Genomic DNA, 19,427 nt, shown 5'->3' with positions numbered 1-19,427 from the left:
AAATAAGTATGTTTATTATTTCACAAGATCACAGATGGAAAGACTGTAGGGCTGGATCATATACCTGCCCTCTATAAGCATTTTTCTTTCATTTTCTAGTTCTTCTGATGTACATGGTAACAGGGATGACCACACAAGCTCCAGGCATCTTTCTCTTGCCAAGCCATTTAGAGACACATCAAAAGACATAGGGAGGAAAGAGATGCTTTCTTCCCGGGTCTATCTTTTTCAAAAGCAACTCAACAAAAAGTACTTGAAATAGACCTGCTTTTATATCTCTGGTTAGGACCAGCTCCTTTGACCACTCCTAATCTAATCACTGGCAAGCCAATGGGAATATCCATGATTCGTTTAGATCACCCAAGACTCACTGCCCAGCCCTCCACCCCACCACCCACACTACACCCAGGCTGCAAGGGCCTGCCCTCTTCTGAATCACACGACTGCAGGACACCTAAACAAAAAGGTTTAATGGCCAAAGAAAAACAAGTAGCTACTGGTTGTTCATAAGCGAGGGGTGTTTACTTCAATATCGTTTAAACATTTAATAGAGGTCAGGCTGTGGATAGCACTGTGATCAGAATGCCATAAAGACAAGTTAAATACAGAATTGTTCTTACTCGTCCTGTTGCTTGAAACCTCCCAGTTAGCCCTACAAAACTCAGTTTACATGGAGAACTACTCTCTGACTTCATATGGTTAACATTCTAAAGCTCATTTTAAAAGGCATCCACATAAAATTCATGATAAAAGGAATTTTACCTCTTGAAAAACAATGTTTTTTAATTTCTTTTTTAGATTGGTTGGAGGATGGTTTGGAAGGAGACATATAAATGAGAAGTGATAAATGAAAACGTAATGAGTAAAATGGCTGTTTAAAATAAGTGAAAAACAAAGGACCATTTGGTTAACATTTTATGAGTAAGAATTATAAAATGCCAAAACAAGTTTCTCTAAAGTATAGTGCCTATTGTAATTGAAAATCACTTCAATGACATTTTATATTACTTTTTAATTAGTTACTAATTTTAGAAAAAAGTAATGAAGACTGTTCTGAACAAAAGTTTTTAAAACAATTTTGTAATTAAAAAGTTGAGCAGTCAAATTCATAAATCCAAAATTACAAAAGGAGCTTTCATAGTGAAACATTACCAGATATTTCAATATAGAACAGCGAATTTTCCTTGGCTCTTGCACAATTTCTAAATAGTAAAGGTCACAAGCTATACCTTTTATGCTAATCTAGAAAACATTCAGGGTAACTAAGAAGAGCTTAGTAAGAGTACATACCATCTTGGATTTCTCCTTTGCACTGAGCTAGATATATTACTTCCGTCCATGCAGTAGGAAGATGCACATGCTTCCCAGAGCCTAAGGTTTTGAGACCCAATTTTCTCTGTTATGAGTAAGCATGAAAAGGCAAACCAAAATGTATAGCTTCTTACAAATTTATTTACTAGTTTACTTATTTTGATTATTCATTAGTTATATTCTGAAAGTCACTCTATGAGGCTATGCTCTATAGCTAGTCTATATAAAACTTTGTATTTTTGTTTATATCAATTTTATTTTTTGATATTTTATGTAAATTGTATTGTGCTAAAATGTAAAGGATGCTTGTTAATATTCTGAGTTATATAACTAGTTATTTGTTAAAAATAATTCTCATTCTTTTTTTTTTTTTTTTTTTTTTTTTTTTTTTTTTTTAATAATTCTCATTCTTTACTCACTCTTTACTCTGAAGGAATTATTTCTACCTCATTATCCAACCCAGAAAATGCATCTCTGATTCTAGAAGGAAAAGTATATTGAATGTGATTCAACAGAAATTAGCTTCATGCCAATTTTCTGGAAAACTCTGGCTACTTCCCTGTGAATGAACTGAAATTAATGAACCTGAGACAGACACCAAGATTGCTACTCTTCCCTTAATGGGCCCACTCCTGGGGCTTCCCCAGGGAGCAGTTGGACAATTGGACAGAAGCTCACTGATGAATGTATGTGCTAGCACCTCTCAGCATGCATACTTGCCAGAAGAATATTCTTCTTCTAATCAAATTTTTTCAAAACTGTAACATATGTGAGCAACAGTGAAGTGGAATGCTGGGAAATCACCACTACCACAACAAAAAAGATGGCTTAATATATGCTTCAGTTCTGTGCAACTTTTATTTCATTTTTTATATTACGTTATATTGGTAATATGGTAGATATGTACCATATGTATATATACATATACCAAATATATATGTATATGGTATATGTATATTTGGTAATATGTATATTACTTCTCTGCCTAACACAAACTGGATCTAATGTAAGAAGAGCAAAACAAGGACTTATTTCACTTCGTGTTCTGTTTTGATACGTGTTTGAAAATTTGGAAGCTAATGCATACTGTTAAAGAATGTATTTTCTATAAGTTCGGTGAATAGTTATAGAGAGAGAACAGAGTATATCATGTATGTACTGTGAAGGTTTAGGGAAGCTTCCTTTCTTCTTTGGGACACATGATATCTCAGTCAACCTTTTTTTTTTTTTTTAAGGAAAAAGTGGAATTATCATAATCAAAAATTTATTTGCCAGCCTTTCATATTTTGTGGTGAGCTCCTGGACTAGTATCAACAGCTAACTATATTCTTCAATAATTTGTGGAGAATCTTCACCTAAAAAGCCCTTTTACATTGAATTATCTGGTTATCAGCTTTAATTTTACTTTGAATTAATATCTTTAATGATACTTAATGACTTTAAAAAGTTATTTCTTATTTTTACTTTTGATATTTTAGAACATGTAACCACCCACCAACTAGAACAGAAAGTCCATATATTAAATAATCAAATAGTGTACTATTACCTTACATCTGAGAATGGTTTTTCTAGCTAGGTCCAACAACTCTTCTTTCTCTTTTGGATTTCTTGCTTGGTTGAATCTCAAGATGAATTCTTTTGTGATTGAAAATGATGGACTAAACCAAAAAACAAATCAACAATTATAGCTAATAGTTCCCAAATTTTAATTAGTCAATTTCTAGGGGCTAAGCGTAACTATTTTCTTTTAAAAAAGTACCTTACCTTAATAAAAATGTTTCATACACATACAGAGAAATCAGTAAGATAAATACATAATATATATATACATATATATATGTATATATATACACACACACACACACACACACACACACACACGTGTGATTTATCTAATCATACTCTTGGATTAAGAAACAATTCTCATGATGTAAAAGAATTTTGTAGCTTCTAAAAGAAGAGTTTCTGAAATGGTTGCCAGAAGTCTTGTTGGCATATGCCTTCTTCATAGGTAAAACCCAGCACAGTTCCGATTATGTTGAAGACTGATTTATCTCCTCTCATATAACAGTGTTGGTTCAATTTAAGCTAAATTTTTATTCCCTTCATGCAAGTGAAATGCAACTGGGGCAGCAGTAAAATGAGCAAAGGAGGAAAGATGTATGTGGCAAGGTCAGAGAGGTGACAAGTATCAGATTAACTCTGGATGAGATGAGAAGTTATTGCAGGGTTTTGATAAGAGGAGTGTCATGATTCAGCTTAGGTTTTAACAGGCTCATTCCAATGTCTATTGAGATCTGGAGTGTGGAAAGGTGGGAGGTAGCATGGAAGGAGGCACATGTATACTTAGGTGAGATGCAGTAGTGGCTTAGATCAAGAAGACAGCAATGTCAGTAAAAAGAAGAGATTGGGTAATGGCTATGTTTTGACATTAGCTCCAATTAAACTGCCTAAAGAATTAGAAATTAGGCATGAGAGAGAGAAAAAAAAAAAGAAAAGAGTCATGATTGAACTGAATAACTGGAAGGATGGAACTGCAATTTTCTGAGAAGGGGAAGATTGGTGCAGAAGCAGATTTGGGGTGAGGGTAGAGAATAAGTTCAGTATTGGATATATTACATTTGAGATGACCATAGCCATCCTAGTAGAGACAGAGAATAGACAGATAAATGAGTTTGAATTTCAGGGGGAAAAGTTCAGTCTAGATACATCAATTTTGGAGTCATTATTGAGTCATTAAAGACACATGTGGTATTTAAAGCCTTGAAAATAGAAAGGAACCCCTGGGGAAAGTGCAGAGAGAGTAAACAAGTATTTCAAAGAGAAGTAGGAAAAGTAAGTTGACAGTGTATGTAAGAGAATGAGTAGAGTGATTATAATGATATACCACAGGATTTAAGATGGGCATGGGATCAAAAGAGATATCAGAGCCACTGGGTGGCTCAGTGGGTTAAAGCTGCTGCCTTCAGCTCAGGTCATGATCTCAGGTTCCTGGGATCAGGAACATTGGGCTCTCTGTTCAGTGAGGAGCCTGCTTCCCTTCCTCTCTCTCTGCCTACTTGTGATCTCTGTCAAATAAATAAATAAAATATTTTTTAAAAAAGTGATATCAGAGGAATAGTGAATAAGTAGTAGAATCAATGAGTTGTTTATTTGTGTGGTCAAATAACTGTTAGAGTCATGCTATCAGGACGAGCGGTCCAGAAGAATAAAACACATTTTTGTAACAACTTACTATATTCAGAATTTACTGAGTTAGTTGTTTTGTGGGATACAGGGAAAAAATACATGAATAAAAATCAGATTTTTGCCCCTGCATAATTCACAGTCCTATTGAGGAGACAGATGTATGTAAAAGTAATGGTGCCTTAACAATCACAGAATAAGCAGAGATGTTGACCGTCTCCTATTAGACTTTAAAGTGGGGATACAAGAATGAAATAAAAAACCCTTCCCTCATGGAGCTTGTAGTAAAACAGAGGAATAGTTGAGGTGTTAGCATGCACAAGCTTTGCTAGAACTGGGCATTTTGAAATTAGTCATTTCATTCTTGATTTCGTGTTCTCTATCTCACTCTTGCCCATGGAGACATCTGCTTAGATAGATACAGTGTAGGCTGGCTGAAAATTCTTTCTTGATAGTCATCTGGGATGACATTTCTTTGATGCTCATGAAGAGCCCAAAATAGCTTTAATCGTCCCATTTGTACAAAGTGCTGTGGGAATTACAAGAAGATAAGGAATCTTTGAAAACATGGAAAGTGAATGCCTTTCAGCTTTCTGTATAGATACTGAATCCCTTAATTGGTGTCCCATAGCTCATGTCAGTAAATATTTAGTGGGAAATAAATATAGCTATTTGAACCATGTCTAGCCCATCACAAAGAAATCGAGTTCATTACACAAATTATCATATAATGATATACAAATAACACCTAAGAAGCAAAAAAGACACTTTAAAGAGTAAATATAGGCATTTGAATAGAAAATATACTTTGGCTTCCCACATTCAAACTTCTTCACACATTCTACTTTCTTCAAAAATAAATGTAATGTATTGTAAGTATATAAGTGCAGTCTGTGGAATAGATAGTAAATAAAGAGCATCATTCTCATTTTACATATAGAGAAAATATACATTATTTTAATAACATACCTAAACTATTTATCAGAACTTTTTTTTAGCTGACAACTCATTTGTTTAGTAAATATTTAAGAGATCTTACACACAAGATATTTTGCTATACACAATAAGGGAGAGAGGAGAAATCAGATTCAACCTCAGAAAGTTCCCAATTTGGAAGGGGAATGAGATGCAACAAAAAATGTACTAAAAAAAAAATCCTGTAGGATTTAGAAGTAGAAATCATGATTCCAACGATTCCTAGACATATAGTCTTTGCTTAATAACTTAACCTGTGTGAACTATCATTTTGCATATGTGGAAATGAGGAGAAAATCTTGTAGAATTCTGGGAAGTATCAAATCAGAACACAAAGTCTAGTTCCTGATACATATCAAGTGCTGAATGACTGTTAGTTATAAGCAATACTGTTTTTGGTTAAAGGTTCAAAAAAAAAGCTTCTTTGCAGAAATGGCACTTGAGCTACACCTTGAACAGTGAAGAACTAGAACATGACAGAACAGCGACTGTCCTTTCAAAATTCTTTCTCTGCCTTTTCTTTGGCATATGATCACCTAGCTACTCTATATTTCCCAGTCTTTCTGGCTGCTAGATATGGGCACATGGCCAAGCCAGTGGGATATGAGCAAATGTAATATATGCAAATTTCAGGTCACCTCTAACTTAAAGACATACCATTTTCTCTAGAATGATGCTTTTTTCTCCTTCCTGTGAACTGGAACAAAGACACAGTGCTGAATCAGCTTTGTTTAGGGAGATGAGTACAACACCCTATGAGATAATGAGGGTCCTGAGTTTCTCACTGACCCCAAAAGCAGAGCTGTCCTGTCAGCCTTGATCCACTGACTTTTTATGTCAGATAATACATTTCTATCTGATATAAGCCACTGAAATTAGAAGTTTCTTTCTATAGTTTTTTCAAATTTATCCTAACTAATACAAACAGGACCAAGGAGAAGAAATAAGAAAAAATAAGAATTTTAACCCAGCATAGACAGAATCCTTAAAATCAAGATAGGAAATGAAGATGGAAATTCTGGGTTGAGAACAAACATAAATGGCATTGAAGAGTGATCTATGGCAGAGCTTCATAGATGCCTACATCAGTGTTTATTCTCCTTTTTCTTATGAAAAGATTCTTTCTTGCAGTTAGGTGTACCTGTATGTCTATGTTTCAGCTAGTAAAGGTAAATAAAATGTGCCTGTTCCATGCAAACAAGCAATTCTAGACTGGGATACCAAAGAACAGAATGAAGATAAAGACCAAAATACCAAAGAACAGAATGAAGATAAAGACCAAAAATACACATCTGCAGGAATATCAAAACTAAGGACAAAGAGATCATTAGAGCTAATGTTTAGAAAGTCTGTGGAAATCTTCAAGAGTGGTTTTACAGGGTGCCTATGTGGCTCAGTTGGCTAAGTGACCAATTTCAGCTAGGTCATGATCTCATAGTCATGAGATCAAGCCCTGTGTAGGGCTCCATGCTCAGTGCAGAGTTTGCTTCAGATCTTTCTCACCCTCCCTCTACCCCTCCCTCCACTCGTGTTCTCTCTCACTCTCCCTCTCTCAAATAAATAGATAAATCTTTTTTTTAAAAAAAGAGTAATTTCACTAATGAATTACTAATACTGAGTTGAGTTTAGGGATAACAAAAATCTGTTATCTGAAAACATTCTGCAAAATACAAAACTGTAAGGTCATGATTAGTGCCTGTATTGGACATGAATACTGTACAGTTTCAGATTCACTTGATTCCTGCCTGCATGATCTTTATGGCCCAAAGAGTGAGCTGTCCCTCCTCTTCTACATTTGGAGTAGCCATGTGCTGGATGACACAAACTGGAAGTATGGATGAGTTAGCACCTATGTAATGAATCTTGACCAAGGAAAATGCTAGACAAAAAGCAACAGATGAGATGAATAACCCTTCTCATTTCTCCATTCCATGGACTAGGAGATGTGGCTTCTTCCTGATACCATGCCTCAATGAGTACCATCATACCAAGTATGGATCTGTCCGCTATATTTCATTTTGCCAAGTTGTGATTTAGTGCTCCAGGTAGTAATGCAGCAAGGTTTCCTGCATCATTTTCCTTTTTTTTTTTAATATTTAGTGCATTGACTTTGCATTTATTTGACCCCAAATAAATCATTAGAATTTTAATCCTCTTCTCATATTCTGCCTTCTAGAGACGTGGGCTAAGACAGTGATATAAGCCCCAATATAAGAAGACTATGATTTCTATGATTTTGCAAGACTCTACATACTTTGTACAGATATTCTCATCAGTAGCTACTGATCTCTCATTTGGGGTAATACATTCTAAAAGAAGCTACATTTAATTGCATGTGTTCATGCTCTTTATGGCCATCCAGATCCTAAGTCACCATATTTTTGGCTAAATCATCTGTAGCCATCCCCAAACGTGATAATATAGATGTCTCGGGTTAAAATTAACAGACCTGATTACAAGGTCTTAACCATTTATAATTTCACTAAAGGCTTATAATAATTCAGATAAATGAGAAACATACTATAGATAAAATAAAAAAATGACCAGAATATAAATGTAAGTCTAGAAAAGTTTCTTCTTGCTGCTGACAACGTACATTTATAGCCCATACTACAATGCTATATTGTATTATAAATGTATGTTTATCAAAATCAGTAACATTATATAGATATGTACATATAGAGCATTTTAAAATATTTAGAGCATGTATTTGTAGAGCACATTTTCTAACTATAAAAGTGTCAAAAACATTAATAAAAAGGAAAAATTTCAGGTTTATTAACATTTTAGGAAACTTTGAAGACTAGAGCCTCCCAAATATAAAAAAAATAGCTGCTTCTGTGAGAAAGATGTAAAATAATCTAATAGCTTGACTAAATCTTCCTAATGTAAGACTTACATTCCCTTTTATTCTTTCCAGTCAGCTAAAATAAATGTATGTATTTGATGTAAGTCTTCAAAATCTTCCAGTCTTCTCCATCTCTGAGATGAAGTAGAAAAAGCAATAGACTACACACAATAAAATAAACTTAGTTAAGAAGAAAATCGTAACAAAATAGTATACTCTGAACCAAGTAATCCATTGTAAGATTGTGTGATTTTCTCTTTGGTCTGGAATAGACTTCAGTACCTCATCTGAAGGATTTACAGGGAGCCCTAACTGTGTCTCTAACGGAATCCACACTAGGCCTGCAAAAACGCATGCTTTAAGGAAGAATACGTGAAGCAAATACAATATGAGGCATATGACAATTCATGTGACACCTAAGAAGAAAAATAAAGGTTATGTTCCTTCATTCAAGTTCTCTGCTTCATCTCAAACAGCTGGTGCCAGAAACAGAATCTGGTTTCCCTTGGTACAAGGGGCAATGGAGACAAGACCAGATATGTTTTCTAAGTGACCAGGAAACTTGGACTCCCTCCACATTGCCTAACTAAATGCTTAAGGTAAAAGGAATCAGAACTAATCCCAGTCCATTCTTCCCAACCCCAGGGAGCTGTAGAGAAGGCTGCTATGGTGCTCAGCAGAAAAGTAAAAAGAATGGAAAAACATGTGTGTGCATTTGTGTGTGTTGCTGAGATTAGTCTTAATGCAGAGCTACACTCCAGGCAGATTTAAAACTCAGTGGGTAAATTGGGTAACGAGAAGTAGTCACAAGGAAAATGTCACATATCAGAATAAACTATTCAAAGTACAGTAAAAAGAGACAAAAAAAGAAAATGGAGATGAAAGAGGAGAAGGTAAAAAATACAATGAGATGATCTAATACACATTTAGTAAAAATTCTCAGAAGGAGAGAAAATGAGTTGTCAAGGTAATTTCTGAAGAAACAATATCTGATAACTTTTTAGGAATCATGACACAGTCCTCAGATTTAAAAGGTTTGAGAGATCCATGCAAGTAATTTTTTAAAATTACATTCTGACACATCATTGTAAAACTGCAGAAAATGTAAGACAATAAGAAATTCTTGAAAGCACCCAAGGTAGGAGGACACAAATTAATATTAAAGAAATAGCATCAAAATTTCACCTAACGTCTCAACAGCAATAATGGAAACTATGACTGGAATGACATCAGTCTGCTGAGGAGGGAAAAGAAAGGGAATAAAAGTGATAACCGACCAAAGATAATTCTATATTCAGTTTTAAATTTCCTTCAAGAATAAGAATAAGGGGCGCCTGGGTGGCTCAGTTGGTTAAGCAACTGCCTTCGGCTCAGGTCATGGTCCCGGAGACCCGGGATAGAGTCCCACATTAGGCTCCCAGCTCCATGGGGAATCTGCTTCTCCCTCTGACCTTCTCGCCTCTCATGCTCTCTCTCACTGTCTCTCTCTCAAATAAATAAATAAAATCTTTAAAAAAAAAAAAAACAAAAGAATAAGAATAAAATAAAAGTATATTCAGACTAACAAGATCAGATTTTTCTCAACAAAAAGTTCTAAAATTTTATAAGTTGTATATCTGCCTGGCAAAAGAAAAACAAGGCCTAAGAAGCAAAAAGGAAGGCAAAGCAAGGAAAGTGATTAACAATAAATAAAATATAAAGGAACATTAACTACTTAATTAGTAATGAAGTCTAGTGGAAATTTAAAAACCACAAATTAGAATTAAATTGCTAGATAAGGTTTGAGGACCCTAATTATACTTAATCTTGAAATGTTTATTCTTTTTTAATAAAGACTGAGATAAGTATGCTTAGAATCAGTAAGAGAATTTAGCAATATAATTGCATGTAAAATCAATGTATAAAAATCGATTGTATTTCTCTCTTCTGGAAACATAAAAAAATCTATTTAAAAATAAATGCATAAAACATATATTGTATACAAAATACCAAATACAGGGGAATAAAACCTAACATCTTAAAGATGCACAGTCCCCCTAAGAAAGAAACATTAAAACTTCACTGAGAGGGGAGGAGTCAAGATGGCGGAGAAGTAGCAGGCTGAGACTACTTCAGCTACCAGGAGATCAGCTAGATAGCTTAAAGATTGCAAACACCTGCAAATCCATCGGCAGATCAAAGAGAAGAAGAACAGAAATTCTGGAAACAGAAAAACAACCACTTTCTGAAAGGTAGGACTGGCGGAGAAGTGAATCCAAAGCGACGGGAAGATAGACTCCGGGGGGAGGGGCCGGCTCCCGGCAAGCGGCGGAGCAACGGAGCACAAAATCAGGACTTTTAAAAGTCTGTTCCACTGAGGGACATCGCTCCAGATGCTAAACCGGGGCGAAGCCCACGCGGGGTCAGCGTGGCCTCAGGTCCCGCAGGGTCACAGAAGAATCGGGGGTGTCTGAGTGTCACAGAGCTGTCGGATACTGGAACGGGAAAGCTGGCTACAGAGACAGAGCTGACAGTAAGCTCACAGCTCGGTGTTACCTTGAATCGGTCGCAGGCTCGGTGAGCTCGGAGCGCGGCCTGAGGTCAGGCAGACGGGAGTAACTGGGCGCTGTTCTCTGAGGGCGCACTGAGGAGTGGGGCCCCGGCTCTCGGCTCCTCCGGCCGGAGACCAGGAGGCCACCATTTGTATTCCCGTCCTCCGGAAGTCTATGGAAAGCGCTCAGGGAACAAAAGCTCCTGAAAGCAAACCCAAGCGGATTACTCACCCCGGCCCCTGGTAAGGGTGGTGCAATTCCGCCTGGGGCAAAGACACTTGAGAATCACTACACCAGGCCCCTCCCCCAGAAGATCAACAAGAAATCCAGCCGAGACCAAGTTCACCTACCAAGGAGTGCGGTTTCAATACCAAGGAGAGCAGCAGAATTCCAGAGGAGGAGAAAGCAAAGCACGGAACTCATGGCTTTCTCCCTGTGATTTTTTTTAGTCTTGCAGTTAATTTAATTTTTTTTCTTTTTCATTTTTTGTTTTTTTTCTCGCCTTCTGGTAAAATATTTTTTTTAACTTTTACCCTTTTCTTTTTTAACGTTTTTTAACTAGTTTATCTAATATATATATTTTTTCTTTTTTATATTTTTCTTTATTCCTTTTCTTTTTTTTTTAATTCCTTTCTTTTTTTTTTTTTTCTCCCTTTTTGAACCTCTTTCTATTCCCTTTCTCCCCCCTCACGATTTGGGATCTCTTCTGACTTGGTTAAAGCAATATTTTCCTGAGGTTATTGCCACCCTTTTATTATTTTACTTGCTCCTTCATATACTCTTATCTGGATAAAATGACAAGACGGAAAAATTCACCACAAAAAAAAGAACAAGAAGCAGTACCAAAGGCTAGGGACCTAATCAATACAGACTTTGGTAATATGTCAGATCTAGAGTTCAGAATGACAATTCTCAAGGTTCTAGCCAGGCTCGAAAAAGGCATGGAAGATAATAGAGAAACCATCTCGAGAGATATAAAAGCCCTTTCTGGAGAAATAAAAGAACTAAAATCTAACCGAGTTGAAATCAAAAAAGCTATTAATGAGGTGCAATCAAAAATGGAGGCTCTCACTGCTAGGATAAATGAGGCAGAAGAAAGAATTAGTGATATAGAAGATCAAATGACAGAGAATAAAGAAGATGAGCAAAAGAGGGACAAACAGCTACTGGGCCACGAGGGGAGAATTCGAGAGATAAGTGACACCATAAGACGAAACAACATTAGAATAATTGGGATTCCAGAAGAAGAAGAAAGAGAGAGGGGAGCAGAAGGTATACTGGAGAGAAATATTGGGGAGAATTTCCCCAATATGGCAAAGGGAACGAGCATCAAAATTCAGGAGGTTCAGAGAATGCCCCTCAAAATCAATAAGAATAGGCCCACACGCCGTCACCTAATAGTAAAATTTACAAGTCTCAGTGACAAAGAGAAAATCCTGAAAGCAGCCAGGGAAAAGAAGTCTGTAACATACAATGGCAAAAATATTAGATTGGCAGCTGACTTATCCACAGAGACCTGGAAGTCCAGAAAGAGCTGGCATGATATTTTCAGAGCACTAAACGAGAAAAACAGGCAGCCAAGAATACTATATCCAGCTAGGCTATCATTGAAAATAGAAGGAGAGATTAAAAGCTTCCAGGACAAACAAAAACTGAAAGAATTTGCAAACACGAAACCAGCTCTACAGGAAATCTTGAAAGGGGTCCTCTAAGCAAAGAGAGAGCCTACAAGTGATAGATTAGAAAAGAACAGAGACCATATACAGTAACAGTCACCTTACAGGCAATACAATGGCACTAAATTCATGTCTCTCAATAGTTGCCCTGAATGTTAATGGGCTATGCCTCTGTCAAAAGACACAGGGTATCAGAATGGATAAAAAAACAAAACCCATCTATATGTTGCCTCCAAGGAACTCATTGTAAGCCCGAAGACACCTCCAGATTTAAAGTGAGGGGGTGGAAAAGAATTTACCATGCTAATGGACATCAGAAGAAAGCAGGAGTGGCAATCCTTATATCAGATCAATTAGATTTTAAGCCAAAGACTAAAATAAGAGATGAGGAAGGACACTATATCATACTCAAAGGGTCTGTCCAACAAGAAGATCTAACAATTTTAAATATCTATGCCCCCAACGTAGGAGCAGCCAACTATATAAACCAATTAATAACAAAATCAAAGAAACACATCAACAATAATACAATAATAGTAGGGGACTTTAACACTCCCCTCACTGAAATGGACAGATCATCCAAGCAAAAGATCAGCAAGGAAATAAAGGCCTTAAATGACACACTGGACCAGATGGACATCACAGATATATTCAGAACTTTTCATCCCAAAGCAACAGAATACACATTCTTCTCTAGTGCACATGGAACATTCTCCAGAATAGATCACATCCTCGGTCCTAAATCAGGACTCAACCGGTATCAAAAGATTGGGATCATTCCCTGCATATTTTCAGACCACAATGCTCTGAAGCTAGAACTCAACCACAAAAGGAAGTTTGGAAAGAACCCAAATACATGGAGACTAAACAGCATCCTTCTAAAGAATGAATGGGTCAACCGGGAAATTAAAGAAGAATTGAAAAAAATCATGGAAACAAATGATAATGAAAATACAACGGTTCAAAATCTGTGGGACACAACAAAGGCAGTCCTGAGAGGAAAATATATAGCGGTACAAGCCTTTCTCAAGAAACAAGAAAGGTCTCAGGTACACATCCTAACCCTACACCTAAAGGAGCTGGAGAAAGAACAAGAAAGAAACCCTAAGCCCAGCAGGAGAAGAGAAATCATAAAGATCAGAGCAGAAATCAATGAAATAGAAACCAAAAAAACAATAGAACAAATCAACAAAACTAGGAGCTGGTTCTTTGAAAGAATTAATAAAATTGATAAACCCCTGGCCCGACTTATCAAAAAGAAAAGAGAAAGGACCCAAATAAATAAAATCATGAGTGAAAGAGGAGAGATCACAACTAACACCAAAGAAATACAAACTATTATAAGAACATACTATGAGCAACTCTACGCCAACAAATTTAACAATCTGGAAGAAATGGATGCATTCCTAGAAACATATAAACTACCACAACTGAACCAGGAAGAAATAGAAAGCCTGAACAGACCCATAACCAGTAAGGAGATTGAAACAGTCATTAAAAATCTCCAAACAAACAAAAGCCCAGGGCCAGATGGCTTCCCGGGGGAATTCTACCAAACATTTAAAGTAGAACTAATTCCTATTCTCCTGAAACTGTTCCAAAGAATAGAAATGGAAGGAAAACTTCCAAACTCATTTTATGAGGCCAGCATCACCTTGATCCCCAAACCACACAAGGATCCCATCAAAAAAGAGAGCTATAGACCAATATCCTTGATGAACACAGATGCGAAAATACTCAACAAAATACTAGCCAATAGGATTCAACAGTACATTAAAAGGATTATTCACCATGACCAAGTGGGATTTATTCCAGGGCTGCAAGGTTGGTTCAACATCCGCAAATCAGTTAATGTGATACAACACATCAATACAAGAAAGAACAAGAACCATATGATACTCTTAATAGATGCTGAAAAAGCACTTGACAAAGTACAGCATCCCTTCCTGATCAACACTCTTCAAAGTGTAGGGATAGAGGGCACATACCTCAATATCATCAAAGCCATCTATGAAAAACACACCGCAAATATCATTCTCAATGGAGAAAAACGGAAAGCTTTCCGCTAAGGTCAGGAACACGGCAGGGATGTCCATTATCACCACTGCTATTCAACATAGTACTAGAGGTCCTTGCCTCAGCAATCAGACAACAAAAGGAAATTAAAGGCATCCAAATCAGCAAAGAAGAAGTCAAATTATCACTCTTCGCAGATGATATGATACTATATGTGGAAAACCCAAAAGACTCCACTCCAAAACTGCTAGAACTTATACAGGAATTCAGTAAAGTGTCAGGATATAAAATCAATGCACAGAAATCAGTTGCATTTCTCTACACCAACAGCAAGACAGAAGAAAGAGAAATTAAGGAGTCAATCCCATTTACAATTGCACCCAAAACTATAAGATACCTAGGAATAAACCTAACCAAAGAGGCACAGGATCTATACTCAGAAAACTATAAAGTACTCATGAAAGAAATTGAGGAAGACACAGAGAAATGGAAAAATGTTCCATGCTCCTGGATTAGAAGAATAAATATTGTGAAAATGTCTATGCTACCTAAAGCAATCTACACATTTAATGCAATTCCTATCAAAGTGCCATCCATCTTTTTCAAAGAAATGGAACAAATAATTCTAAAATTTATATGGAACCAGAAAAGACCTCGAATAGCCAAAGGGATATTGAAAAAGAAAGCCAAAGTTGGTGGCATCACAATTCCGGATTTCAAGCTCTATTACAAAGCTGTCATCATCAAGACAGCATGGTACTGGCACAAAAACAGACACATAGATCAATGGAACAGAATAGAGAGCCCAGAAATAGACCCTCAACTCTACAGTCAACTAATCTTCGATAAAACAGGAAAGACTGTCCAATGGAAAAAAGACAGCCTCTTCAATAAATGGTGCTGGGAAAATTGGACAGCCACATGGAGAAAAATGAAATTGGACCATTTCCTTACACCACACATGAAAATAGACTCAAAATGGATGAAGGACCTCAATGTGCGAAAGGAATCCATCAAAATCCTTGAGGAGAATACAGACAGCAACCTCTTCGACCTCAGCCGCAGCAACATCTTCCTAGGAACAACGCCAAAGGCAAGGGAAGCAAGGGCAAAAATGAACTATTGGGATTTCATCAAGATCAAAAGCTTTTGCACAGCAAAGGAAACAGTTAACAAAATCAAAAGACAACTGACAGAATGGGAGAAGATATTTGCAAACGACATATCAGATAAAGGACTAGTGTCCAGAATCTACAAAGAACTTAGCAAACTCAACACCCAAAGAACAAATAATCCAATCAAGAAATGGGCAGAGGACATGAACAGACATTTCTGCAAAGAAGACATCCAGATGGTCAACAGACACATGAAAAAGTGCTCCATATCACTCGGCATCAGGGAAATACAAATCAAAACCACAATGAGATATCACCTCACACCAGTCAGAAGGGCTAAAATCAACAAGTCAGGAAATGACAGATGTTGGTGAGGATGCGGAGAAAGGGGAACCCTCCTACACTGCTGGTGGGAATGCAAGCTGGTGCAACCACTCTGGAAAACAGCATGGAGGTTCCTCAAAATGTTGCAAATAGAACTGCCCTATGACCCAGCAATTGCACTACTGGGTATTTACCCTAAAGGTACAAACGTAGTGATCCAAAGGGGCACGTGCACCCGAATGTTTATAGCAGCAATGTCCACAATAGGCAAACTATGGAAAGAACCTAGATGTCCATCAACAGATGAATGGATCAAGAAGATGTGGTATATATACACAATGGAATACTATGCAGCCATCAAAAGAAATGAAATCTTGCCATTTGCGACGACGTGGATGGAACTAGAGTGTATCATGCTTAGCAAAATAAATCAAGCGGAGAAAGACAACTATCATATGATCTCCCTGATATGAGGAAGTGGTGATGCAACATGGGGGCTTAAGTGGGTAGAAGAAGAATCAATGAAACAAGATGGAATTGGGAGGGAAACAAACCATAAGTGACTCTTAATCTCACAAAACAAACTGAGGGTTGCTGGGGGGAGGGGGGTTGGGAGAAGGGGGTGGGATTACGGACATTGGGGAGGGTATGTGCTTTGGTGAGTGCTGTGAAGTGTATAAACCTGGTGATTCACAGACCTGTACCCCTGGGGATAAAAATATATGTTTATAAAAAATAAAAAATTTAAAAAAAAAAAAAACTTCACTGAGGGGATGCCTGGGTGGCTCAGTGGGTTAAAGCCTCTGCCTTCGGCTCAGGTTATGATCCCAGGGTCCTGGGATCGAGCCCCACATCGGGCTCTCTGCTCAGCAGGGAGCTTGCTTCCCTTCCTCTCTCTCTGCCTGCCTCTCTGCCTATTTGTGACCTCTGTCAAATAAATAAAATCTTTAAAAAAAAAAAACTTCACTGAGAAAATTTCACAAGCAACTAAATAAATGGAAGTTATATCTTGTTCATATTGGAATCCTTCTTAAAATAAAGATGCCATTATCCTCAAACTTGTCTACAGATTCAGAAAAATCCAATAACCAAACCCAACAAGTTTTTTAAAAAAATGACAAGCTGACTCTAAAAATTATATTAATGAAGAACAACATATTTGGAAAATCAGTCATGTTGACTATTGTTATTATTAAAATGATGACAATTAAGGTAGCATGGCCCTGGTATAGACACAAATGGGCCAGTGAAACAGAATAGACAAGCTAAAAATACCCATTATATGTGGATACTTTATGCAATAGTTGTACTAGCAAAATATTGGAAAAGGATGTTCTTTTCAAAAAATGGTGTTAATCAACTAGGTATTTAAATAAAAAAGGAAAATTAGACCTGTAGGTAACACCATTAACAAGAATTGTTTCTACATGTATTACATGAAAGGCAAAACGGTAAGGTTTTTAGAAAATAATATATAAGAATATCTATATGATATTGAGGTGGAGACAGATTCTTAACCAAAATACAAAAATCACTAATCATAAAAGACTGAGAATAAGTTCTGTTCACTAAATGGCATATATCCCATGATCCAACAATTCCATTCCCACATATGTACCTTAGGATATGTGCTAGGATGCTTGTACAAGATTGTTCATGGAAACATCATTCATAATAACCAAAACGGGAAATAATTGAAGTGGCCAACAACAGAAGAATGAGTGGATAGTTCACAGTATGTTAATGAAATGGGCTAATGGAGTGAATGAACAAAATCAGCAATGTAAAGTATATAACTACTCTTAAAATCATAATGACTATATTAATTTCCAGGACTTCTGTAGATGAAATGCATCACAAAAACAAAGTTAAAAGACAAGTCAACGACTGAAAGAATTCATTACAAATATTTAAGAATATCAAATATCAGTAAGAAAAAAAACACCTAAAAAATAAATTGGGAAATAAACAGATAAAAGTAATTCTAATGGTAACAAATATTAAAAGATGCTGAATCTCATTAGTTATCAGAGATTTTAAAAAGTTATCAGGCAAGTCCCACTTGTGGCCTATTACAATGACAAATAGAAGACGTCTGACAATATCAGGCGATGGCAAAGATGCAGGAGGTGATACTTTCATATACTGTTGGAGACAATGTAAATTGATTGAGATACTCTAGACAGCAAGAGCATTAAGGAAAATTCAAAAAGTGAGGAATAAAAAAACAAATCCCACTCCAAAGCAGCACTTACGCAGATATACAAAGAGAAATATATAATGATTTTTACTATAGCGCTGATTCATTGGCAAAAAACTGGAAAATAAATAAAGTAAGAAGTATGCATTATATGTAACACTATATAGCCACTAAAATGAATAAAGAAATAATTACCAATAATAAAACATAATTACTGGTATGGATTGAAGTAAAAACATAACACTGACTTTTAAAAAATCAAATCACAGATAAATAAGTTAGGTATAATTATATTTATATTTACATGGAAAATGCAATTTTATATTCATTCATATTAAAATTAAAAAATGAAGTGAAAAGATATATACCACAATTATTTTAATTGGGAGGGCAGGTGGTCAAAAAGCTTCACTTTTATCTGTTGATCTAGTTTTTATTAAGAAAAATATTTGAAACAAATGTAACCAAAAGGCACTATGCAAATTTTCTTACATAGTCTATAATTCTCTTCATTTTTAAGTGTTTAAAAATTTCTTAAAATCACAATTTTTAAATTATAAACAAGCTTTGATCTGATAATTTCATTTTAGAAACTTTATCCCAAGAAAATAATTTGAAATGCAGAATGACATTCTATTTTGGCTTAATTTGAAATAGCAAAGGACACAGAAATAACTAAAGTGCTTCGTAAGATGGTAGTTATTAAATACTTTCTCTTATGCATTTCACAGATTATTATGGCAGCTTAATAGACATATATAATTATAGGACAATGTTTATTTTAAACAGATAGTGTAGAATTCAAAATTTTAGAAATATATGATCATTAAAAATTATGAATCTATTTATTTAAAAATAGTAAATATATAGAAATACATATTTTAGAGCCATATATGATTTTAAAGAAATTGTTCATAATATTCTCTGCTTTCTAAATTCTATAATACATCGATATGCAAGTTTATTAACATGAAAATCTTTCAAACTTACTTTGATTTATTTTTCCTTCTTTTCCTTAAATTTTGAATTTTAGACTTCAAGAATTTTTCATGATAAGAAGAAGATATCACTCCTAATTTATTAATCATGGGTGACTTGTTAACAGACATACTCACAGATCATAAACCTAAAGAAAAATATTAAATTTTATTTTAGAGTACAAGTGCACTTTTAGTATTAAAGAATACATTACAAGCAAATTCATGATTTGTGGGGAAAAGGGTGGCAAGAAGGTAAATCAGACTT

At 35.8% G+C, this 19,427-nt stretch overlaps 1 protein-coding gene across 2 annotated transcripts in view; it reads right to left on the bottom strand.

The window, feature by feature from the left end:
* The window catches only part of TMEM232 (transmembrane protein 232), a 284,240-nt gene that overhangs the window by 241,676 nt on the left and 23,137 nt on the right, over window positions 1–19,427 (bottom strand). For both annotated transcript variants that reach the window (XM_032335576.1, XM_032335577.1), the window contains exons 5-7: window positions 19,173–19,308; window positions 2,858–2,969; window positions 1,291–1,396 (exon numbers count right to left, since the gene is read on the bottom strand). In XM_032335576.1, coding sequence (XP_032191467.1) covers window positions 1,291–1,396; window positions 2,858–2,969; window positions 19,173–19,291 — 337 coding nt within the window. In that variant the 5' untranslated portion in view covers window positions 19,292–19,308. The remainder of the gene's footprint in view (window positions 1–1,290; window positions 1,397–2,857; window positions 2,970–19,172; window positions 19,309–19,427) is intronic.

Source organism: Mustela erminea, chromosome 3 (assembly GCF_009829155.1).
Source record: "Mustela erminea isolate mMusErm1 chromosome 3, mMusErm1.Pri, whole genome shotgun sequence".
In the NCBI taxonomy this organism is placed as follows: domain Eukaryota; kingdom Metazoa; phylum Chordata; class Mammalia; order Carnivora; family Mustelidae; genus Mustela; species Mustela erminea.
This window is presented reverse-complemented; position numbering and strand designations above follow the sequence as displayed.